This window comes from Jaculus jaculus, chromosome 18 (assembly GCF_020740685.1).
Source record: "Jaculus jaculus isolate mJacJac1 chromosome 18, mJacJac1.mat.Y.cur, whole genome shotgun sequence".
Lineage (NCBI taxonomy): Eukaryota > Metazoa > Chordata > Mammalia > Rodentia > Dipodidae > Jaculus > Jaculus jaculus.
Window position 1 is genome coordinate 37,446,938 of NC_059119.1, and position 25,480 is coordinate 37,472,417.

The window sequence follows — 25,480 nt, forward strand, 5'->3', positions numbered from 1 at the left end:
AGACGGCTTAGCGGTTAAATGCTTGTCTGTGAAGCATAAGGACCCCGGTTCGAGGCTCGATTCCCCAGGACCCACGTTAGCAAGATGCACAAGGGGGCGCATGGTCTGGAGTTCGTTCGCAGTGGCTGGAGGCCCTGGTGCGCCCATTCTCTATCTGCCTCTTTCTCTGTCTGTCACTCTCAAATAAATAAAAATAAACAAAAAAATTAAGAAAGAGAGAGAGAGAGAGAGAGAGAGAGAGAGGGAGGGAGGGAGAGAGAGGATTCAAGTATGGAAGAAAATCAGTGGAGACAGACAGGGGAGTCAGCCTGGCAAGGTGCCGCAGTGAAACAATGCAAGGGCGGTACCCGCCAGCCCTGTCAGGGTGCAGAAGCTGTCTACCAGTGTGCTTGTAACCTTTGGAATGAGGGTGTGAGTGACTGCTAATCCCCATCGCCCTTTTCTCTCATTCCAGCCTTATTGTAACACTGCTTTCTACGCCTCTAGCTTGGTATTTTCTCTCCCTCCCTCCCTTGCTTCCCTCATCTCATTGTTCAGAGTAGGCCAAATCTGAAATCCTTCCCGGGGTGTGGCTGTGTTCATCTCGTTCCCAAGCCTAAGTGGGGCAGTGTGAGAAGGACGGAGACACGTCCAGCAGCCAGAGGACTCGGTGGACAGAGTGGAGCACTGTACACAGTGAGTTGTTCATTACAAAACCTTTTCACAGACAGAAGGAATGTATGTCTATGCATGTGTATAAATGTGTGTATGTGCCCTGAAGGGTGGAGAGGAACAATGGGGAGTGTCAATTACAATTGAGCAGATACCATGATTATGCATGATATTCAAATGAGAGGAGGCACCAAGATGAGCAGAAGATATGAGAAAAGACAGGCTTGGTGGTGACACCTTTTAATCATAGTATTTGAGAAGCAAAGGTAGGAGGGTTGTTGTGAGTTCAAGGCCGGCCTAGAACTCCAGAGTGAGTTCCAGGGCAGCCTGGGCTAAAATGAGACCCGACCTTGAAAGAACTCAAACAAGAGAATGTGAAAGTCCTGTGTCATATTCCTACAGTTTCTCTTACCCAAAAGGCTGAGGAAGGAGGGTAGCTTGAGTTCAGCAGCTCCAGACCAGCCGGGACTGTGTAAGGAGGCTCCATCTCCTTTGTAAAAATATAATACAAATGAGAATAACGGTAAGTGGACAAAAAGAATTAATTTGAGAGAGAAATACATCTTGGGTGGATGAATTAAAAAGGCATCTGGTATAAGGAGAAACAGGAAGAATCCTAGGGTGACAAAGGGACAGCAACTGCAGAGGTGGTTTGTCCTCGATGTGAAGTGTCATTGTCTCTGAGCACCGTGGCTTCTTCTCTTCTGCAACCCCATCAGATATGCTGCTCTTTGGCTGCAAGGCGTTGCTGATTCTCACTGCACTCCTCGTCCCCTCCGGTGAGTCCCTGCTTTGATTCTTTCCTCCCTACAATGCAGCTCCTTAGCTCTGTGCGTGGGGGGCTCTGCGTTAGCGGGTGGGATGGACTGAGGTGAGGAGGCTGACAGGAGATGGGCTTGTTACTGAGCTCCACAACTGCTGTTGAAAAAAAGAAAGAACACATTTTGTGTCAAAAAAAAAAAAAAAAAAGGCAGAACATGGCTAGAGGCGACCTCAGACTTAGAATTATGGATCTTGAAAATTATAAAATCAAGACGAAAGCGAGCTGGAAAGATGGTTAAGTGGTTAAAGGTGCTTGCTTGCAAAGACTGTTGGCCTGGGTTCAATTCACTAGAACCCACATAAAGTGAGGTCCAAAAGGTGGTGCAAGCATCTGGCATTTGTTTGCAGTGGCAAGAGGCCTTGGCATGGACACATGTGTACACATGCCACACACCTAGACACACACACATACACAAATAAATAAGTAAAACGTTTTTTTTAAAAAATAAAGGTGAAATCAAAATACATCTGAGTGGGGCTTGGGGAGCTGGATCAGTGGCTAAAGTGCTTTGTCTGTAAAACCTGCTGGCCAGGATTCAATTCCCAGGCAGCACACAGCAGCAGGACAGGCATTTGTTAGCATGTGTGCACTTACACTTGCATACACACAAGTGCAAATAAAAATATATTTGGGGGCTGGTGAGATGGCTCCGTGAGTGAAAGGCTTGCCTGCACGCATGAGTGCTTGAGCTCAGGTCTCGGGCCTCTCATTAGGCGGAGGGAGGGAGTTACCATGGGAGATTGTTTACAGTTATGGAAGTTGTCAATAAAAAAGTTTAAAAAATTAGGGCCGGGGAGATGGCTCATCTGGTGAAGGTGCTTGCTTGCAAAGCCAACATGGGTTCAATTCCCTAAACTTATGTAAAGCCAGATGCAAATAATGGTGCAAACTCTGGTGTTGGTCTGCAGAAACAAGAGACCCTGGCACTCCCATAAAACACACTCACACACATTTATGTGCAAATAAATAAATGAGATAAATAAATTGGCCAGGGTGGTGATGCATGCCTTTGGGAGACAGAGGTAGGAGGATTGCTATGAGTTTGAGGCTAGCCTGGGACTACACGGTAAGGTCAGTTTGGGCTACAGTGAGACTCTTACCTTTCAAAACTAAAATTTCTTATTAAAATGCATGCCCACTAACCACCAAAAGATATATGAAGATATACAAATGTCAAAGTAAACAAAGGAATTAAAGAAATAAGAAACTAACACGTATAACTATATCACAAACATATAGACTACCAAATAAGAAATTGAACCCAGTTTAAACCTTAAAGCCTGATAGAAATTGGCGAAATATGCTCATTAACATTTAACATACACTTGCATGGCCAGACACACAAGTATGTTCACATGCATGCAAGAAACATATGCTACACTTACAAAAGAAAAAATAATGTTTATACATTTCAAAGACTATAGCTCAAAGGTTAGTCACAGAAAGTAACTTTGAACTTTTAAGAAATCCCACTGAAGTTACGTGTGGTGTCACTTACCTTTAGTCTCAGCATTCAGGAGGCTTCAGGAGGATTGCCATGAGACCAATCTGGGTCTACAGAGTGATTTCCAGGTTATTTGAGGCTAGAAGTGAGATCATGAGATCATGCCTTGAAAAAAAAATATGAAAGAAAAGATGAAAGAGGAAATTTACCACTTTATTATTTTCTTTCTGTCAGGGACAGAGTGACAAAATAATTCTTCTGCCTTGCTCAGTGGGAGGTCATGGGACTGGGACAGGACATGCTAGAAATGCTGTTGGATCTCTGTGGACGGACAAGAAAGCAGCCCGAGCAAGGCAGAGCACAGCATACTCTGTTGTCAGAAACTTGTCTTTCTAGAATGGTTTTATGCCTCATAGTCTTGTGCATAGCATTAGTAGTTTGAATTGCATTGAACTTCTAGAATAAATCACAGAAGATAACATGTAGACATTATGCATCATATTCTGGCTCATCTCATAAAGACTTAATGGGGCATGGAGTTATTTTACTTACATCCCTTTTCTTCCTTTGCAACAGACTGGCTACTGCTACCAGTCAATGGTCAACGAGGAGGTAGGTGAAGGGTTGGGCATGGGTTCTGTTGGGAGTTCTTATCAGGATAACATGCATGTAATTAGCAAGATATGAAAAATAAGATTGATTTCGCTATTATCTGTGGAGTTTTCTATTCATAAAACATTCTTGGGCTGGAGAGATGGCTTAGCTTAGCGGTTAAGCGCTTGCCTGTGAAGCCTAAGGACCCTGGTTTGAGGCTCGATTCTCTAGGACCCACGTTAGCCAGATGCACAAGGGGGCGCACGCGTCTGGAGTTCGTTTGCAGTGGCTGGAGGCCCTGGCGCGCCCATTCTCTCTCTCTCTGCCTCTTTCTCTCTCTGTCACTCTCAAATAAATAAATTAAATTAAACAACAAAAAAAAATTAAAAAAAAAAACAAAACGTTCTTGTCAGACCGGTGTGATGGTGCAAGCCTTTAATCTCAGCATTCAGGAGGCAGAGGTAGAAGGATCACTGTGAGTTTGAGGTCAACCCAGGATTACAAAGTAAGTTCCAGATCAGCCTGGGCTAAAGCCTACCTCAAAGAAACAAACAAAACAAAACATAATAAAACAAAACAAAACCAGAAATAAACTCAAGAGGTAAAAATAAAGACAACAGGGCTGGAGAGATGGCTTAGCAGTTAAGGTGTTTGCCTGCAAAGCCAAAGGATCTCGGTTCGATTCCCCAGGACCCAAGTAAGCCACATGCACAAAGGGGCACATGCATCTGGAGTTCATTTGCAGTGGCTGGAGGCCCTGGCTGGCCCATTCTTTCTCTCTCTGTCTCACTCTTTCTCTCTCTCAAATAAATAAATAAATACAATTTAAAAAATAAAAAATAAAGACAACAAAGCTTCTCGAAAGAAGAGTGCTTCTGAGTGTTAAAGAAGGAGAGGCTCAGGGTTGGGCTGGGCTCCCGGGTTTGTTCTAGGCCCTGGATTTGACCACAGCACCCAACCCCAAAGTCATCACTTGTCAGGTCTGATAACTTTCTCTTGGTTCTGTCTGGAAATGGTAAGGTAAACACAGAAACAACTATGGAATGTTTTGCTTGTATCTCATCTCTCCTACAGTTTTGTAACTTTATGTATAAAACATCTGACAGGCTTTAAAAAATGGTGTTCTCTCTGGATTTAAATTTTTTCTTTGTTGGGTCTGTATACCTTTCCTTCCTTCCTTCTTTCCTCCCTCTCTCTCTCCCTTTCCTCCCCTTTTCTTTCTTTCTTGGTGTAGAAATACAGAAATGGATGGGGAGCTATCTTTAATCCTGATCACAGGTCTCCAAAATCTGCAAGTGGTTGGGAAGGGGACCCATTAAGTCTTCTAGGTTAGGGTTCTCACAAAACCTGCTTTTAAAATGGCCTTTTCTGCCACCCGAAAAGACTTGGGAGCAGGACAAACGCCCCCCTGGGCGTGGTGGGCTAGTGTGATGGGGAAATCACTCTTCCCTGTCCAGACAGGCTGGCTCGGGCTCTGGATCTTGAGTTCTCAGTCGCTGTGGCTGGCTGGCGCTAGTGGCAGTCTGGGGAGAAGTTTTCAGCTGGACAGCCTAGCAGGCAATCTGGCAAGCGCCAGAAAGTGGGGGAGACGGAGCAGGATCCATCCCAGGTTGACGCCTGGAGCTGGGGAGGAGGGCGCAGAAAGACCAGAGACCACGCAGGCCGACACCCACATCTCTTACCGGCGGTGGCAGTGGGGAGATGGGCCTCAAAGTGCGCGCGGAGCCTCACTGCACAGCTCGTTCACGGGCGCTGCCCCCGGAGTCCCGAAGCTCGGGAGGGCGGGAGAAGGGCTCTGTGCGGGGGCCTGGAAGGCATCGTCTCCCCCAAGGTCAGGCCCGCTCCGGCTGGGGCCTGGGGTCTTGCTGTCTGGCTGTGGCCCAGGTTTCCCCATCATCAAGGAGTTGGCCATCTCGCACCGCGTTGGTCGTCGGTCTGCAGCTGGAGCTCGCCGTCCACGATGCGCTGCAGCTCCAGCCTTGGGCTCCTCGGTGTCGGGGAAGGTCGTGGTCTTGTGACCCCAGACCCTAAGAAACACGTCCTAGGGGCGGTCCGCCACCCCCAGCCCAGCCCGCTAATTTGTTTTGTTTTGTTTTCCCAGTTAGGGTCTCGCTCTAGCCCAGGCTGACCTGCGATCCTCCTAGCTCTGTCTCCTAAGTGCTGGGACTAAAGGCGTGTGCCACCACGCCTGGCTTAATTATTTTATTTTTTATTTATTTCTATTTGTAAGGAGATAGAGAGAAAATGGGCACACTGGGGCCTCTTGCCACTGCAAATGGACTCCGGATGCATGCACCGCTTTGTGCATCTGGCTTTATCAAACCCCAGCTGTCAGGCTTTACAAATAAGCATCTTTAACTGCGGGCAATCTCTCCAACCCCTCACAGGATTTAAATCTGACCTTTTGACTCTGGGGATAAAAATCAAAGTAAACTATGAGAATTTGCTGACCTCTAGTGGGAAAATGGATTATGAATGTACACCGCATTGAAGGATAATTGTACATGAATATTTTCTAAATACAGGACTTTATTTTTTGTTTTTTTTTTTCGAGGTAGGGTCTCATTCTAGTCCAAGCTGACCTGGAACTCACTCTATAGTCTCAGGCTGGCCTTGAACTCACAGCGATCTTCCTATCTCTGTCTTCTGAGTGCTGGAATTAAAGCTATGTGCCACCACATTTGGCTTAAATACAGTATTTTTTATTTATTTATTTATTTATTTATTTAAATTAGTCCAGAGGCTAGAGAGATGGCTCAGAGGTTAAAGTGCTTACCTGCAACGCCCAATGACTTGGGTTAGATTCCCCAGCACCCACATAAAACCAGATACACAAAATTGCACATGCATCTGGAGTTCATTTGCAGTTATTAGAGGATTTGGCATGCCCATTCTCTATCTGTCTTCTCTGTCTCTGTCTGAGTGCAAATAAATAAATGAAAAATTAAAAACAATTTAGGCCTGACATGGTAGTGCACACCTTTAATCCCAGCCCTTGGGAGGCTGAGGTAGGAGGATTGCTGTCAGGTCACCCTGGAGCTACAGAGTAAGTTCTAGTCAGCCTGGGCTAGAGTGAGACTCCAACCCCAAAATACAGTATTTAAATGATATTTTCCAACATGATAGATGCCATTTTATTTATTTATTATTACTTTTTAGGTAGGGTCTCCCTCCAGCTCAGGCTGACTTGAATTTACTATGTAATCTTAGGCTGGCTGTAAATTTCCAGCAATTCTTCCACCTCTGTCTCCCAAGTGCTGGGATTAAAGGTGCACCACCACCCCAGCTAATGTCAGTATTCTTTTTTTTTTAAATATTATTTATTTATTTGAGAGCGACAGACACCGAAAGAGGCAGAGAGGGTGGAGGGAGGGAGGGAGGGAGGGAGGGAGGGAGGAAGGGAGGGAGGGAGGGAGGGAGGGAGGGGAATGGGCGTACCAGGGCCTCCAGCCACTGCAAACCAACTCCAGATGCATGTGCCCCCTTGTGCATCTGGCTAACCTGGGTCCTGGGGAATTGAGCCTCGAACCAGGGTCCTTAGGCTTCACAGGCAAGCGCTTAACCGCTAAGCCATCTCTCCAGCCCTAATGTCAGTATTCTTATTTCTCCCTCTCTCTCTCCCTCTCTCTCTTTCTCACACATACACACACACACACACTATGGCTGCTTGGCCATAGTAATCATTTCACTTTGTATATGTATTTATTTAAGAAAGTATTTTTACTTATTTACTTAAGAGAGAGAGAGAGAGAGAGAGAGAGACAGAGAAAGAATGAGAAAGAAAGAGTATGGGTATCCCAGGCCTCTTGTCTCTGCAAATGAGCTCAAACGCATGTACCACTTTGTGTGTCTGGCTTTTTTTTTTTTTTTCGAGGTAAGGTCTCACTCTATCCCAGGCTGACCTGGAATTCACTATGGAGTCTCAGGGTGGCCTCAAACTCACAGCGATCCTCTACCTCTGCCTCCGAGTGCTGGGATTAAAGGCGTGTGCCACCACGCCCGGCCGTGTCTGGCTTTTATATGGGTAATGGGGAATCAAGCCCAAGCCAGCAGACTTTGCAAGCAAGCACCTTTAACCACTGAGCCATCCCTCCAGCCCATGTAGTGGATTTCAAAGTATGTTATACACTTTAAATATGTGCAGTGACAATATGTACTTTAGGACGGGGAGATGGCTCAGTGACTACAGGGCTTGTTGCATGAGCAATGGGACCTGCGTTTGGATCCCCAGCACCCATGTGAAAGTTTAGCAAGGCAGAGCTTGCCCACAGTCCCAGTGCTGGGAGGAGAAGAACTGGAAGCTCCCAGAGGCTTGCTGACTAGCTAGTCTGGCTGAATTGGCAAGCTCCAGGGACAGTACAAGACCCTGTCTCAAAAAATATGGTAGAAAGTGACTGAGGAAGACACTAAGTGCTGACCTCTTGGCCTCCACGACTCCACATGTATGAACACACATGCTCACGTGCATGCACATATACACCCCCCACAAACACACATTCACATACACATGCACATTACACATGAAGAAATATGTACATATACACATTTAGAACCAAGCGCGATGGCACATGCCTGTAATCTCAGACTGAGGCCAGAGGGTCTCAAGTTCTAGTGATAGGAATTAGGAGTTCGTCACCATTTTGTATGCGGTTAGTCAGTGTTACGGGCCCCAAAAGATGATCATTAATGTGGCCAAGTATGGGGGCACATGCCTTTAATCTCAGCATTCAGAAGGGCAAGGTAGGTGGAGCGCTGTGACTTTTAGGCCACCTTGAGACTACATAGCGAATTCCTGGTCAGCCTGGGCGAGAGTGAGACCCTACCTTGAAAAACAAACAAACAAACAAACAAACAAACAAACAAACAAACAACAAAAAAAGAATATCACTAATGACAGGTCCAGAGAACAGAGTCCAGAGATTGAATTTCAAAAAGCTTAGACTCACCAAGAAGTCAATTGACCACCAGATCTTGTTTCCTTTTTAAACAAAAGTCTCCATATACATTTGAAATAGTCAATCTAGTCCACTCAGACTTGATGCCAAATTTACATCCCTGAGAGAATAAGAATCCCTATACCAGTAAGAATAGTAGTAGTTTCCCCTAGGGCTTATGATCTCCCCAGCCCTAGGCTTAATTTGGTTTTCAGTACAGGCAGGCATTCCCACCTGTGGAGTGGATCGCAAGTCCAATCAGCAAGCAACTGGTTTCCCTCATTACAGACTCGCCGCCATCGTACCAGTTAGCACATTCGGACTCACTGGCCTAAAGTTGCAGAGTCCATTGATGGTTAAGACTGTAGATGATTTTTCTCCCCCTACAGGCTACATAGCTCTTTGTAGCATCCTGACAGCTAGTTAACAGGGAGGAGGCTTTTAGCTAACTCAGCTTGAGTTTTCAGTGATCTGCAGCCCAGACATATGAAGTCTTCAGTAATAGGATCTTACCATTTAGTTCTGGTGGGCAAACAGAGTCTTGGAAATGCCTGTAATATTTTGGGGGCATCAAGAGCCTCCCAACAGATAACTCACTGGAATGTATCTCACCTCTTGCACTGAAATTTTCTTGTAGCAATCTACGTCTTCTGCACATAGCATTGTCCACCCCCATAGGTTACTTGTTACCAAACTCTCTTTTTTATAACATATATGTTAATTAGCTACTGAAGAAGTGTTTCCATATGGCATACTCATAACATATTTATTTATTTATTTTTGTTTCTTTCAAGGCAGGGCCTCACTTTAGCCCAGAATGGCCTGGAACTCATTCTGTAGCTCCAGGGTGGCCTCAAATTCATAAAGATCCTTCTATTTCTCCCCAAGTGCTGGGATTAAAGGCATACACCACCATGCCTGTCTGATAATTTTTTTTTTTTTTTTTTCTGAGGTAGGGTCTCACTCTGGTCCAGGCTGACCTGGAATTAACTATGTAGTCTCAGGGTGGCCTCGAACTCTTGGTGATCCTCCTACCTCTGCCTCCCAAGTGCTGGGATTAAAGGCGTGCACCACCATGCCCAGTAACATTTTTATTTTTTTAATAATATTTTATCTTTCATTTGTAAGTAGACAGGGGGAAGAAATCATACACACACACACACACACACACACACACACATGCACGCACGCACGCACACACACACGCACACATGGGCCACTTTGTGCATCTGACTTATGTGGGTATGTGGGTACTGGGGAATCAAACCAAGGCTATCAGGCTTTGTAAGCAAGTGCCTTTAACTCCTGAACCATCTCTCCAGCCCTACATCTTTAATTTTTTTGAGGTATGTTAATTAGATAGTGAAGAAGTGTTTCCATATGGCTTACTTATAACACATTTATTTATTTATTTTTGCCTCTTTGAAGGCAGAGCCTCACTTTAGCCCAGGCTGACCTGGCACTCACTCTGTAGTCCCAGGCTGGCCTCAAAGTTACAGCAGTGATCCTCCTACCTCCGCCTCCTGAGAGCTGGGATTAGAGATATGTGCCATCAGGCCTAGAAACATACTTAATTTTGATTAACCCTCTTCCCATGCCCTCCTCTTTCCATCCCCTCTCTTGACTCCACTTAGACCATTCCACCCTCAGTATTTTGACCCTCTCGTTGCAGATCTACAATATCCTCCTCTTGAACCCTTCTCTCTTTTTTCTCCTCCATAGCCCCTTTCTATCTTACTAGCTTCTACTACTAACTTTTACTCCAGCTCACAGACAAATCTAAACATTTAAATCTAGGATCCACATGTGAGAGAGAACATGCAGTGTTTGACTTTTTGAGCTTGGGTTAATCTAATCATAATCATAATTATAAACTACAGATTCATAAATTTCCCTGAAAATTTCATAATTTTATTTTTTGTTACACTTGAATAAAACTCCACTGTGAAAATGTACCACATCTTCATTATCCATTCAACAGTTGAAGGCCATCTAGTCTGGTTCCATTTTCTAGTTACTGTGAAAAGAGCAGCGATAAACATGGATGAGCAAGTATCCCTAAAGTAGTAAGTTGAGTCCTTAGGGTATATGCCACGGAGAGGTATAGCTGTGTCATGGAGTCAATCTATGTTTAGCTGTCTCAGGAAACTCCACGCTGGTTACACAATGGCTGTATCAGTTTATATTTATATTTCTACCAACACTGGGGAAATGCTCCTTTTTACCCACTACCAGTATTTATTGTCATTTGATTTCTTTCTTTCTTTCTTTTTTTTTTGGCTTTTCAAGGTAGGGTCTCACTCTAGCCCAGGCTGACCTGGAACTCACTATGTAGTCTCAGGATGGCCTCAAACTCATGACAATACTCCTACCTCTGCCTCTTGAGTGCTGGGATTAAAGGCGTGCGCCACCACTCCCAGATGTCATTTGATTTCTTGATAGCCATTATAACAGGAGTGAGATGGAATATTAAAGTAGTTTTAATTTGCATTTAACTGGTGGCTAAGGATGTGGAACATGCTCTTAGATGTTTATTGGCCATTTGCATTTCATATATATATAATTTTAAGTTTTATTATTAACAACATATTTCATATGGTCACATCATGTGTTGGTACCCTCTTTTCCCTTGTCCCTGCCCCATTTTGCTGGGAACCCTCCCTCCTCAGTGGGATTGCAGATATTTCCTATGGGGTTGTGCTTTTAAGAACTCTCTATTTAGTTCTACTCATTTTTCATTGGATTGTTTAATTTAGTTCTTTGTAAATCCTACATAATAATCCTCTGTCAGGGCTCTCTCTGGACTGCCTGACTACTACTCGTGAACCTCCAGATTCTAGTGTTTTCCCTCCTCTTGTCCTGGCTGGCCTGAGGGGAGAACGCCCTGACCCTACTTCCCAATGGGCTCTTTACCCCTCCTGCTCTCCACATAGCAGGGGCTCTCTGTACTTTCTTTTATATATATTTTAATTAATTAGTTAGTTAATTTGACAGGGAAAGAGGGAGAGAGAGAGAGAGAGAGAGAGAGAGAGAGAGAGAGAGCGACCGAAGAGAGAGAGAGAATATGAATGGATGTGCCAGGGCCTCCAACCACTGCATACAAACTCCAGACATGTGCATGTGCACCCCCTTATGCATCTGGCTTACATGGGTCCTGAGGAATTGAACTATGGTCCTTTGGCTTTGCAGGCAAGCGCATTAACTGCTAAGCCATCTCTGCAGCCCATTCTCTGTACTTTCTTTTCTGTCCTCTCTTTCTTTTTATGGTTTGTCCAGGCTCACCATGTGGGCTCTCAGACCATGTGGGTATATTCATATTTTCTCTTGGTTCTGTACTTCCCTCAATAAATGCAATAACTTAAAAAAAATCCTCTGTCAGATGTATGACTGGCAAGATTTTCTCCCACTTGTTAGGCTGCCCCTTTGCTTTATTCACAGTGTCCTTTGATATACAAAAGCCTTTTAATCTCAGGAGGCTTTAATTCTCAAATTGCCATCAGATATGGCATTCAGAACACCTAAGTTTATGGGGGACACCTGAATCAAACCACCACATTCCACCCCTGATCCCCATAAACTGATAACCATACATGATGTAAAATGTAATGCATTCAATCCAACTTTAACAGTCCCCATAATTGTTATACCCAATGATGTTCAAACATCTCCATTGTCCAAGGTCTTTTAACTGAGCAATAATATCAAAAAATTCTCCTACCCCAAACCCATAATGGCACAGAATAAACACTCATACTGCAAAAGATGGCATTGGGCATAGCAAAGAAATATTCAACCAATACAAGATTTAAACTGGGCAAACACCAAACTCTGTAGCTCCAAGTCCAACACACCTAGTCAGTGACAAGTCCAGTAATTCTAACCAGCAACAAGTCTCTGGAGTTCCAATTCCACCCCTCCAACAAGGCTACTCATAATCCTGGAAAACTTCATCCAGGGCCAGCAGCTCTCTTTAGCAACCATCTTGTGGTCCCAGCACCTCTACTGGGTCTCCACTGCAATCCACAGTCCAGCCTCATGGCTCCACGCAGGCATCCAGCAAACCTGCTTCACACTGCCTATGGCCATTTCCAAAACACAAGAGCATGTTGCAAACTCAATGACCCTCTCTTTCTTGCATTTCTATACTCCATTATATTAGGTGGGGTGCTAGTGTATTAATCCAGGGGGGGAAAAGACTTTGAAGAACAGGGCACTCCTTGAGCATTTAGGCCCCTTCAAAAGAGTCTACATTTTTCCTGTTGCCCCAGTGCAAGTCAGCTGGCCCAATCCCAAGGGTTGTAATCTCTCATATAATAGCAGCTGAACAGGCAGAAATTTCAGCCCACAGATTTCATTTCTGTGCCATATCCCACTGCTCACACCAGTGCATTTCCATGAATACAACCCTGATCACACTCTCAGGACACAAACATAACAGCAAGCCTCTCACACAAACTGCTTCTAGCCAAGTCCAAGCAAAGCTCTTTCTTACCCTCATAAGCCAAACTTCATAGTCCATAGTTCTTACTACATCCAGGTGTTTCACCTCTGACCAGAATAGTCCATCAAGCTGTACTTACAGCAATTCAAGGCATGTCTTAGGCCAAGGTTTCAAATTGTTCCACATTCCTCTTGAAAAATCAGCTCCAAAAGGCCAAAGCCACACAATCAGGTATCTAGCAACAACCCTACTCCTCTGTACCAACTTTACTATTGTAGTCAGGTTCACATTGCTGGCAGAAATTGCCCAATCAAGAGCAGTTTTTGGGAAGAAAAGGTTTTATTTTGGTTTATAGAATCGAAGGGAAGCTCCATGATGACAGGGGAAATAATGACATGAGCAGAGGGTAGGTATCACTCCCTGGGCAACATCAGGAGAATAACAGCAACAGGAGATTATGCCAACGTCTGGCAAAGGGAAACTAGCTATAATACCCATAAGCCCACCCCAAACAATACACTGCCTCCAGAAGGCATTAATTCCCAAATCTCCATCAGCTGGAAGCCTAGCATTCAGAAGGCATAAGTTTATGTGGGACACCTGGATCAAACCACCACAAGCCTCTATCTCTAACTAAAACTGCCTTTAAAAAGTTGGTTTTCAGGGCTTGATGGATGGCTTAGCAGTTAAGGCACTTGTCTACAAAGCCAAAGAACCCAGGTTCAATTCCCCAAATCCCATGTAAGCTAGATGCACAAGGTGGCACATGTGTCTGAAGTTTGTTTGCAGCAGTTAGAGGCCCTGGTATACCCATTCTCGCTCTTGCTCTATCTGATTCCACCCCACCTCTGTCTCACAAATAAATAAAATATTTTAAAAAGCTAGCTTTCACTTACCCTCCTTTGTAACCTTTTGGAACTCTCCATACTGATTTCCATAATGGCTGTGATAGTTTTTACTTCTGCCCGACATGGTGGGGGGCACATGCCTTTAATCCCAGAACTCATGAGGCAGAGGTAGGAGGATTACTTTGAGACTACATAGTGAATTCTAGGTCAGCCTGGACTACAGTGAGAGCCTACCTCAGGAAAAATAAAAGTAGTTTTCACTTTCACCAACAGTGAATAAGGGTTTCTCTTTCCTAGAATCTGTTGTCTGTTTTATTATTATTTTTAGTATTTTTATTGATTTATTTGTAAAGGAGAGAGAGAAAGAGCTGGGACCTCCAGTTGTTGCAAACAGACTCCAGATACATGCACTACTTTGTGCATCAAATGAACCCCAGTCATTAATGTTTGCAGGAAAGCAACTTAACTGACGAGCCATCTCTCCAGCCCTGTAGCATATTTTATTAATCTAGCCAGCCCCCCCCCCCCCGTTTTTTTTTTTTTTTTTTTCAAGGCAGGGTCTTGCTCAAGCCCAGGCTGACCTGGAATTCACTATGTAGTCTCAGAGTACCTTGAACTCATGCAATCCTCTTACCTCTGCCTCCCAAGTGCTGGGATTAAAGGTGTGTGCCATCACTCCTGGCCTGATTTGATTAAAGGTGCACACCACCACACCTGGCAATACTAGCCCTTTTGACTGGGGTAAAATGGTATGTCAAAGTTGTTTGTATTTGCCTTTCTCTGATGACTATAGAAGTGGAAGATTTTCTTAAGCATTTGTATTTCTTCTTTTGTGAACTCCCTGTTCATTTCATTAGCTTAAAACCAGAATTCTGGGGCTCCTCTGATACTGTACCAATATATGCCAACAAGCTGATATGATATGACAACTTTGGGGGTGCCCTCTGAGTCATATCTTACAAATTCGAAGAATTGAAATCCATAGGCCAGAGGGTAAAGTTTAGAGAAAGTTTATTAGATAAGAGGAGAGTGTATGGAAAGCTCCTTCCCATTAGAAGGCAGGAGGGGGGTAAAGCCCATTTAGTGACCCAAATAGGGATCATATGTAAGTTATGAATAGGGACTGAGCTAAACAGTCCTGATGCCAAGTGTTGGGGACTAGATTCACCACTCACAATATCAGAATCAGGGTTAATATTTCTAGGGATTTAAATTTTTTTTTTTTTTTCGAGGTAAGGTCTCACTCTGGCCCAGGCTGACCTGGAATTCACTATGTAGTCTCAGGGTGGCCTTGAACTCATTGTGATGCTCCTACCTCTGCCTTCCGAGTGCTGGGATTAAAGGCATGCGCCACCACGCCTGGTTTAGAATTTTAATTTTAGGAAAGAAGAACTCCTTCTTAGGGAGGGACTCTGATTGTTTATGGAAAAACATATATAGGGAACCCCTACAGGCAAGAGATAAGGAGAAGCTTTAGCATTTATTTCTATTTATTTATTAATTTATTTTAATTTTTAAGATTTAGTATTTATTTCTATCTTCCCAAATTTATACACAGAAAAGGAGTAAGATTGTAAGCAGTGCAAAAATGTAACACATAGGATGCTATGTGTTAGAAAGCAAACACAGGCTTTTAAGAAAGCAATGCATGAAAGTAGAAAAAAGATTAAACTACAGCGTTAGAACTAGAAAGGGTGAAACATGGTAATGCCTTTGGTTACTACAGCAATTTAGCGGCCCTTGTCAAGCAAAAAAAAAAAAAAAAATCAAATAGCATTGAGTTTTATTCATTCATGTTAAGTCACCTAAAATGATATCAGATATACTTAAATGCTCATTAATGTAAATGGATGAACAAATCCATTTCAATAGATACACAACATTCCACAGTTAAGTCACTTCAACACAATTTCATGACAACTCCCACACCAAGGTAGCACATTATTTTGTGAATTTTGACTCATAATTATTCCCAACTTATATTTTTTTCAGCTGTTAAGTGTACAAGATGAAGAGAAATTTTAGTTAGAAGAACTTGCATATGGAAAATAAATTTCTTATACTCCCTATACAGATTGCAAAATTGCTGTATTCTAAGTCCATTTACGAACTCCAGAGCTGCCAGTATCATGTGTAACAAACTAAAACTGCACTATCTGAGCTGTTTATTAACTTTGCATAAATCAGTTCAAGCAACATGTCCACATATAACAGACTGTTCATTTTAACTGAACATGGCATAATAATGACTTTTGAAATTTACATCATTATTTGATGTCAAACAATGAAGCAAATCCCAACAATATATACAAACAGCTTTGCATTTAAAAAAGACTTTCCCCATACTGATTAATCCATGCAGATCATTGATTTATACAATTAAACTAATTTGTTTATAACTTTATTGAAGAAAGTAAATTAATTCCTATGGTGGTTTGATTTAAGTGTCCCCCATAAACTTAGGTGTTCTGAATGCCATGTCCCCAGCTGATGGCAATTTGGGAATTAAATCCTCCTGGAGGCAGTGTATTCTTGGAGGTGGGTTTATAGCCACCTTTCTTTTGCTAAATACTGTTTTGCATACTCTACTCTTTCTGTTGCCCATCTGATGTAGGCCAGGAGGTGATGTCCACCATCTGCTCATGTCATTATTTTCCTCTGCCATCATGGAGCTTCTCCTCAAGTCTGTAAGCCAAAATAAACCTTCCCCCCACCCCCACAAGCTGCTCTTGGTCAGGTGTTTTCTGCCAGCAATGTGAACTTGACTATAACAGTAATATTGGTACCAAGATGTGGTATCATTGCTGCTAGAAACCTGACTCTGTGGCTTTGGCCTCTGGGAACTGCTTTGTAGGAAAAATGTGGGTGAATTTGAAATCTTGGCCTAAGAGGCGCCTTGCAATAAGTACAGGTTGATTGACTGTTCTGATCAGAGTTGAAAAACCAGAATGCAGTGGGAACAATGGACTGTGAGGTTTGGCTTATGAAGGTAGAAAAAGCTTTGTAGGGATTGGGCTAGAAGCAGTTTGTGTGAGAGGCTTGCTTTTATGCCCATATCCTGAGAACTTGTGCAGGATTGAATTGCATAGAAATGTACTGGTGTGAGGGATATGGCACAGAAAAAAAATGAAATCTTTGGGCCAAAACAGTTGCCTGTTTAGCTGTAATTGAGAGATTGCATCCACTGAGATTGGGCCAGCTGACCTGCATTGGAACAACAGGAAGAAGAATGCAGAGTCTTTTGAGGGGGACTGAGTGCTGAAGGAGTTCCTGTTCTTCAAAGTCTGCTTTATTCACGGCTGGATCAACAAGTTGGCGGCCCACCTGGTATTATAGAGTATAAAAAATGCAGGAAAGAGTCGGTCATTGAATTTGCAACATGGTTTTGTGTTTTGGAAATGGCCAGGGAAATGTGAAACAGGTTTGTTAAATTACCTCTGTGGATCCAAATGGAGCAATGTGGGTTGCAGTGGAGACCTAATGGAGATGCCAGGACTATGAGATGGCTGCCAAGGAGGGCAACCAGCACCAGATGAAGTTTTCTGAGACTATGAGTAGCCTAGCTGGAGGGGTGGAATTGGAACTCCAGAGACTCGTCACTGGTTAGAATTGACTTTAAGACTCATCACTGGTTTTAGTTGTTGCTCTTGGAGCTACAGAGTTTGATGTTTGCCTTGTTTAAATTTTGTATTGGTTGAATATTTCTTTGCTATGTCCAATGCCACCTTTTGCAATGTGTTTCTTCTGTGCCATTATTATTATTATTATTATTATTTGGAATTGTGGCCCAGTTAACTGACTTTGTACTATGGGGATATTGAACATCATTGGGAGTGATAAAAACTATGGGGACTTTTAAAGTTGCATGAATATATTGCATTTTACATCATGTATGGTTATTAGTTTGCGGGGCCCGGGGTGGAATGTGGTGGTTTGATTCAGGTGTCCTCCTATACCTAGGTGTTCTGAATGTCATGTCTGATGGAAATTTGGAAATTAACCCCTTCTGGGGGCAGTGTATTGTTGGGGGCAGGCTTATGGGTGTTATAGCCATCTTCCTCTTGCCAGTGTTTGGCACACTCTCCTGTTACTGTCGCCTACCTGAGATTGGCAAGGAGGTGATGTCCACCCTCTGCTCATGCCATTGTTTTCCCTGCCATCATGGGCAGAAGCATTGCCATGAATTTGAATATAGCCTAGGACTACAGAGTGAATTCCAGGCTAGCCTGGGCTAGAATGAGACCCTACTTAGAAAAAAACAAAACAAAACAAAACAAAACAAAACAAAACAAAACAAAAAAAAAATGATGAGGGTTGGGCTGGGGAGATATCTCAGCATTGAAAGGTACGTGCTTGCAAAACCTGCTGGCATGTGCTTGATTTCCTAGTATCTATGTAAAGTGAGATGTACAAAATGGTGCAGGTGTCTAGAGTTCCTTAGTAGTGGCAAGAGGCTCTGGTACACCCATATACACACACCCATTCTCTATCTCTAATAAACGAGTGAATAAATGAATAAAATTATTTTAAAAGGATGAGATCTGACAAGGTAGCAGTCAGATCAGAACATCACAAGGAGAGCAGTAGCAGCTGGGCAGATGGCTCAGCGGCTGGACGTGCCTGTGTGCAAATCCTGCGGGCGGGGTTCCTTCCTAGTACGCAGACAACAGCCAGGTGCACAAAGTAATGCGTATATCTGGGGTTAGTTTGCAGGGACAAGAGACCCCGATATGCTCATATACTCTCTCAGTGCTCGCAAATAAATATTATTTTTTAAAATTTTGTTTCTTTATTTATTTGAGAGTGATAGAGGGAGAAAGAGGCAGAGAGAGACAAAGAGAGAGACACAGAGAGAGACAGAATGGGCGCCCTGAGGCCTCCAGCCACTGCAAACGAACTCCAGACGCGTGGGCTCCCTTGTGCATCTGGCTAACGTGAGTCCTAGGGAATTGAGCCTCAAACCAGGGTCCTTAGGCTTCACAGGCAAGCGCTTAACTGCTAAGCCATCCCTCCAGCCCACAAATAAATATTTTAAAAAGTTAATGTTCATCCAGCTTTAAAATGCAGATTATTCTGACATCTTGGTAGCATCACATGGCCTACTTCTGAGTCCGTTCCGGAGATACTCTGTTGTGCTTATCTGTCTGTTTTATAGATCCGTGCAGTCTCTGGCACTAGGGGGTCATCTGGGTTTGGTCACATAGCGGTGAAGAAATGGATAAAAGAACTCTGTAAACAGTTGAAGCAGGAGACCGCTGTGATCTTAGAATGTCAAGACAAGTGTTGCCATCCATTACTGTTTGTATTCGGAGGGCGAATTCTTGTCAGTGCAGCCTTACGTGGTTTGAAGGGGTAGTCTGTAGGAAAATGAATTGTCAAAAAGAATACCCCGCCTTGATGTAGGCTGTCATTAGGTCCCATAATTGTGGCTTGCCAATGAAATGTATCATCCCTAACAGGACCTGCAGAACATTGGGCTGGAGGGTCATAGGCCAGATCACTAAGTTTTTTATTCATCTGTTTCAGCACTATGGTCTGTGCTTTGTGCCTGGGTCCTCATTATGTTGATGTGTGCTCAAAGGTCTCATCAAGACTCTTGATTATCTGGGTGGTGGGGAAGGATTTTTTTTTTTTTTTTAATACCATATTGGCTCTGACAGACACAGGCACAGAGGACAGGAACCTCCCTGGAGCTGGCCTCCTCCCCACCCTGGCAGCTGGTGCCTCCCCACACATCTGGGCTTATGCTTATGTCACTGTTACATGGTGTCTGCTCTGATGCTGGTAAGCTCTGGTTGTTCAGACACTGTGTGAAGTATAGGCGGCAAAAATTTTCTCACACTGCCTTACTTTCCAGTGATCAAATGCGAGCTATTCTCTGCTGACACTGCCAGCCTCCTCCACTTCTAACTGACTATGGGAAAACCATCACTGCTGCTTCTCGTGAATGTTCTAGGTAGACATTGGACTTGTGGGTGCAGCTCAGTGGGAGAAGCTGTGTTTAACATATGAATGAGGTCTGGGATTATATCCCCAGTGCACACAGCACTCACAATCTGTCTCTATTTCTATTTGAATATAATGTATATGAATATAAAAATCACAATCCCAGCCAGGTATATCGATTCACCCCTGTCATCCCAGCATTGGGAAAAAGACAGGATGATGTTGAGTTCTAGGCCAACTTGGGTTACCTAGTGTGACCATGTCTCAAAAAAACAAAAAATCATACTTTAGATATAGACTATTTGTTTTAAATACATGTTGCAAATAGGTCATCAATCCCTTCTGATCATTGTAGGCAGGTAATAACAAGTAATTGCAGGATCTTTAACTATGTATTGGGTATTGTGCTAGACAGTTTCACTTATTGGGAATCCAAAGGGAAGAATGCTCAGAAAACATGCTCTCTCTTTTTCTTTTCAGATGATGTCACCGAAGAATTGTTCACGGAAGATCCTAGTAAGCTATTCTTTTTTGTCTGTTTTCTTACTGCTAAATTGGGGATGAAAGGATTGAGGGTGATGTCTGCCCAAAGGAAACTAAGCATTAGGGGAAGGAAGCATCGTGTGGCTGTCTTAGAAGACACCATCACTCCAGACATGTCCAGTCTTTTTCATTTCTTTCTGTGATAGGCCCTTCTATTTGCCCAAAAGTTCACTGTTTACTTGCCTTTATTTAATCTCTCTTGTCTCCCTTATTTTTATTTATTTATTTATTTTTTGATTTTGTGAGGTAGGGTCTCACTGTAGCCCAGGATGACCTGGAATTCACTATGAAGTCTCAGGGTGGCCTCAAACTCATAGCGATCCTCCTACCTCTGCCTCCCGAGTACTGGGATTAAAGGACTGTGCCACCACGCCCGGTTTATTCATTTAATTTTTGAAATAAGGTATCACTCTACACCAGACTGACCTGAATTCACTATGTAGTCTCAGACTGGCCTTAAGTTCACAATGATCCTCCTACCTTTGTGCTGTGATTAAAATCATGAGTCACTGCAACTGACTCTTTTTAAGAAAATATTTTCAGCCAGGTGTGGTGGTGCACGCCTTTAATCCTAGCACTCAAGAAAGAGAGGTAGGAAGATTGCTCTGAGTTTGAGGCCAGCCTGAGACTACAGAGTGAATTCTAGGTCATCCTGGGCTAGAGAGAGACCTTATCTCAAAAAAAAAAATTATTTATTTGAAAGTGGAGAGAGAGAGAGAGAGAGAGAGAGAGAGAGAGAGAGAGAGAGAGAGAATGGGTACACCAAGGACTCCTGACACTGCAAACGAACTCCAGATGGATGCTCCACTTTGTGCGTGTGGCTTAATGTGGGTACTCGGGAATTGAACCTTGGCCATTAGACTTTGCAGTCAAATGTCTTAAGTGCGGAGCCATCTCTCTGGCTTATCTTGTTTTTAAATAATAGTCCTATTTCTCTTTGCTACGTTTCCTACCTTCAGTTTCCATTTTCTGTTTTGTGTCCTTTCAGATCTGGTGAATGATCCTTCTACAGATGCAACAGGTAAATTTTTCTAAGAATTTTCTTAAGAAATAGCACGATTTTGTTTACATTCACAATGTTTATTCCAGCTTCTGAATTGATCCTATATTTTTAGTCATGGAAAGAAGTGTTGTGAAAGTTATTCAGTGATAGAAAGTAGCACAAGGAAAAAGAGGTTCACTAATATTTAAAAAGAATAATAATATGGGTTAATAGCTAAAATAGTACATGAATAATAAAGGAATCCAACACCTAAGAAATGTCAATAGAACCAATATCCTAAAAATCTTCCTAACTTGAATTATTTCTATTCTCTTGAACATAGTACATAAAAAATATAGCCTTGCCCTTGCCTTGACGCCTCTCATCTCCCTTATCCTGCTGTGTCTTTCTTTCCCCTTGTTTCTCACACCTGCTGTTTTGTGCTTTTCAGTTCTGGCTGATATCGGGCCTTCCACAGATGACCTGGGTGAGTTCAGATCTGGGATCCCAGGGCCACCAAGGCCATTCTGGGCCTTCCTCAGAGCCGATATGGAAAGCAGCGCAGTGGCTAGAGTTTTAAATAGAGACAGACAGATTATAGTTTAGTATGTTCTGCAGGCAGTTCAATTTAAATTAATGACAGTTTTGGACTCCTGACAAGCAGGAAAACTATGCTGTGCTGCTTTGTACATGAAGTCCCATGACATGATCTTCAAAGTTTCCAAGATTTGGTGGGTAAAGACAAGATAAATATGTAAACTAATGTTTTTTTTAAAATTTTTTTGTTTATTTTTATTTATTTATTTGAGAGTGACAGAGAGAGAAAGAGAGAGAGAGAGAAAGAGGCAGAGAGCAAGAGAGAATGGGCGCAGCAGGGCTTCCAGCCACTGTAAACAAATTCCAAATGCGTGCGCCCCCTTGTGCATCTGGGTAACGTGGGTCCTGGGGAATTGAGCCTCGAACCGGGGTCCTTAGGCTTCACAGGCAAGCGCTTAACCGCTAAGCCAACTCTCCAGCCTTGTAAACTAATGTTTAAAAGGAAAAAGGAAAGTTTGGCATGTGAAGGAAAGTGAGGTTAAGTGATGAGGGACAAATGGAAGGAAGTAAGAAATGGAGATAGAGGCTAGGTTTATTACTGTGTCTGCTGCTGGGGGTAGAAGTCAGGGCCTCACACATGTGAGGCAAGTACTTTGCCACTCAATTGCACCTCTACCTTGAGCTACTAGATTTAGTTATTTATGTATTTGCTTATTTATTTGGTTTTATTGAGGCAGGGTCTCGCTCTAGCCAAGGGTGACCCGGCACTCACTCTGTAGTCCCAGGCTGGTCTTGGGTTCACAGAGACCCTCCTACCTCTGCCTCCCAAGTGCTGGGATTTTGATTTTGTTTTTGTTTTGAAGTGGTGTCTCATTCTAGTCCAGGTTAGCCTTAAATTTATTTTGTAGCCCAGGCTGGAAAGTCATGATCCTCCTACTTCAGCCTCCTGAGTGCTGTGATTATATGCATGAGCTACCTGGCTTAGGTTATTTATTTTCAATATGTTTTTATTTTAGCTATTTATTTATTTGAGAGAGAGACAGAGAAAGAGGGAGAGGGAAAGAGAGGTGGCGGGGGGTGGGGGGGTAGATGCACCAGGGCCTCCAGCTGCTGCAAACAAATTCCAGATGCATGTGTCACCTTTGGCTTACATGGGTCCTGGGGAATCAAACCTAGGTCCTTTGGCTTTACACACAAGTACCTTAACCACTAAGCCATCTCTCTAGCCCAGATTTTTTTCATTCCATTTGGTTTTTTGAGGTGGGGTTTCACTCTAGCCCAGGCTGACCTGGAATTTTCTTTTTCTTTTTTTAATTGTTTTTTGTTCATTTTAATTTATTTATTTGAGAGTGACAGAGAGAGAGAGAAAGAGGCAGATAGAGAGAGAATGGGCGCATGAGGGTCTCCAGTCACTGCAAACAAACTCCAGACATGTGTGCCCCCTTGTGCATCTGGCTAACGCGGGTCCTGGGGAATCGAGCCTCAAACTAAGGTCCTTAGGCTTCACAGGCAAGCGCTTAACCGCTAAGCCATCTCTCCAGCCCTGACCTGGAATTTTCTATGTAGTCTCAGGGTGGCCTCAAACTCAGTGATCCTCGTACCTCTGCCTCCCAAGTGCTAGGATTAAAGGTGTACACCACCATGCCTAGCTTCTAAATTTCTTTTTAAACAAATATTTTTGGAACTCATGTATGATGAGCTAGAAACAGAAAAGTGAACAAAAGTGAATTTATCCTACTAAGAAAGGAACAGGTATCTTTTTCAGTTCGACAAAATGCTATCTTGATTGTATTCAGTTTGTGGATTGGGAAAGATTTTTCTGGAGGGCACATGGATTATGTTGATTCCATTTTGGGTGGGAGGCTTGAGACAGTGTTATATGTAGTCTACACTGGCCTTGAACTCACTATGAAGCCAAGGATGAGCTTGAATTACTAATCTTCCTGTCTCCACCTCCCATGTTCTGATTCCATAGTTGTACACCACCATGTCTGAAAGGCAACTGGGAGTCAATCAAATCTGATGGAGGAGAAACCTTGTCTGGGAGAAGGTTCTATAGGACAATAATGTGTTTTCTCCTTTGCTCTCAGAGGTAGCTCTTCTGGATAAATGGTCCTTTTCCTTGTGTTTCTTATTGCTGGGAGTGGCGGTGAATACTTGTAGTCATAGGACTTGGAAAACTGAGGCGAAAGAATCACTTAAAACTATGAGACTGAAGCAAACTTGGGTGACACAGGGAATGCTCCATCTTTAAACTTCTAATTAATCCAAGTCTTCTTATCATGAATAACACAATGAGCTTTGCAGCTCTCCAAGAGAGGTCAAAGACAGAGCCATCTTAATGTCAAAATCTCTTATATGGATCAAGTCAGCCTAATAGATGTTTTCTTTTAGAAGTGGCTAAAGGAGTTATTAACTCATTTGGGCTGGAGAGATGGCTTAGCGATTAAGCACTTGCCTATGAAGCTTAAGGACCCTGGTTCAAGGCTCAACTCCTCAGGACCCATGTTAGTTAGATGCACAATGGGGAGCATGCATCTGGAGCTCATTTGCAGTGGCTGGAGGCCCTGGCGTGTCCATTCTCTCTCTCTCTGCCTCGCTCTCTCTCTCTCTGTCTGTCACTCTCAAAGAAATAATAAAACAAAAAACAGTTATTAACCCATTTGCTCCACATTTCTTTTTTTTTTTTTAAATTTATTTATTTACTTGCAGGCAGGGAGATAGAAAAGAGATAGAGAGGAAATGAGCATGCCTGAGCCTCCAGTCACTGCAAATGAACTTGAGATGCATGCACCACCGTGCATCTGGCTTTATGTGGGTACCAGAAAATGGAACCCACGTGGTTAGGCTTTAAGTTCCTTAACTGCTGAGCCATCTTTCTAGCCCATTCACTGTCCCATATTTCTAAGTGTCTTAGCTAGGTCTTGAATGAAACGTCATGACAGTTATAAGGGTTGTGACTTCTAGAATTGTTAATAACTGAGTAAAATGTCTTTTTTACAGCCTTACCTAGTGATAAAAATGCCACTGCAGGTATGTTAATTTCATTATATATATTTGTTTTATTGACAACATCTGTACTTACAGACAACAAACCATGGTATTTCCCTTCTCTATCTCGCTTTCCCTTTCATAACTCTGCTCTCTGTCATATCTCCTCCCTCTCTCCATTAGTCTCTCTTTTAGTTTGATGTCATCATCTTTTTTCCTATTATAAGGGTCTTGTGTAGGTATTATTAGACACTGCGAGGTCTTGGACATCAAGGCCAATTTCTGTCTGGACAGTTGCATGTAAGGAGTTGTACCCTTCCTTTGGCTCTTACATTCTTTCCACTACCTCTTCCACAATGGACCCTGAGCCTTGAAGGGTGTGAGATGTTTCAGTGCTAGACACTCCTCTGTCCCTTCTTCTCAGCACTATGTTGCCTTTTGGGTCATCCCAGTGGTCATCGCCATCTGAAAAGAGAAGCTTCTCTAACCAGAAGTGAGAGTAGCATTATTATATATGAATATGAACATTAAGTATAGTGCTTTCAGGGCAATTTGGTTAGAGTAATATATGCATTTATCCAGACAAGAGCAGGCTTTATACCCATAAGGCTCATGATCTCCCCTGCCATAGGCATTTTTGTTTTTAAGGATTTTATTTTCATTTATGAGAGAGAGAGAGAATGGGAGGGCCAGGGCCTCTAGCTACCGCAAATGAACTTCAGATGCATGGAGCACCATGTGCATCT

General features: G+C 43.1%; 1 protein-coding gene across 1 annotated transcript in view; it reads left to right on the plus strand.

Moving 5' to 3' along the window:
* The first annotated feature begins 394 nt into the window (after window positions 1-394).
* Window positions 395-25,480, plus strand: part of Mfap5 (microfibril associated protein 5) — a 32,577-nt gene continuing 7,491 nt past the window's right edge. The window contains exons 1-7 of the mRNA XM_045137657.1: window positions 395-675; window positions 1,371-1,430; window positions 3,495-3,530; window positions 20,162-20,197; window positions 21,213-21,245; window positions 21,658-21,693; window positions 24,747-24,776. Of these exons, the coding sequence (XP_044993592.1) occupies window positions 1,373-1,430; window positions 3,495-3,530; window positions 20,162-20,197; window positions 21,213-21,245; window positions 21,658-21,693; window positions 24,747-24,776 (229 nt within the window). The 5' untranslated portion in view covers window positions 395-675; window positions 1,371-1,372. The remainder of the gene's footprint in view (window positions 676-1,370; window positions 1,431-3,494; window positions 3,531-20,161; window positions 20,198-21,212; window positions 21,246-21,657; window positions 21,694-24,746; window positions 24,777-25,480) is intronic.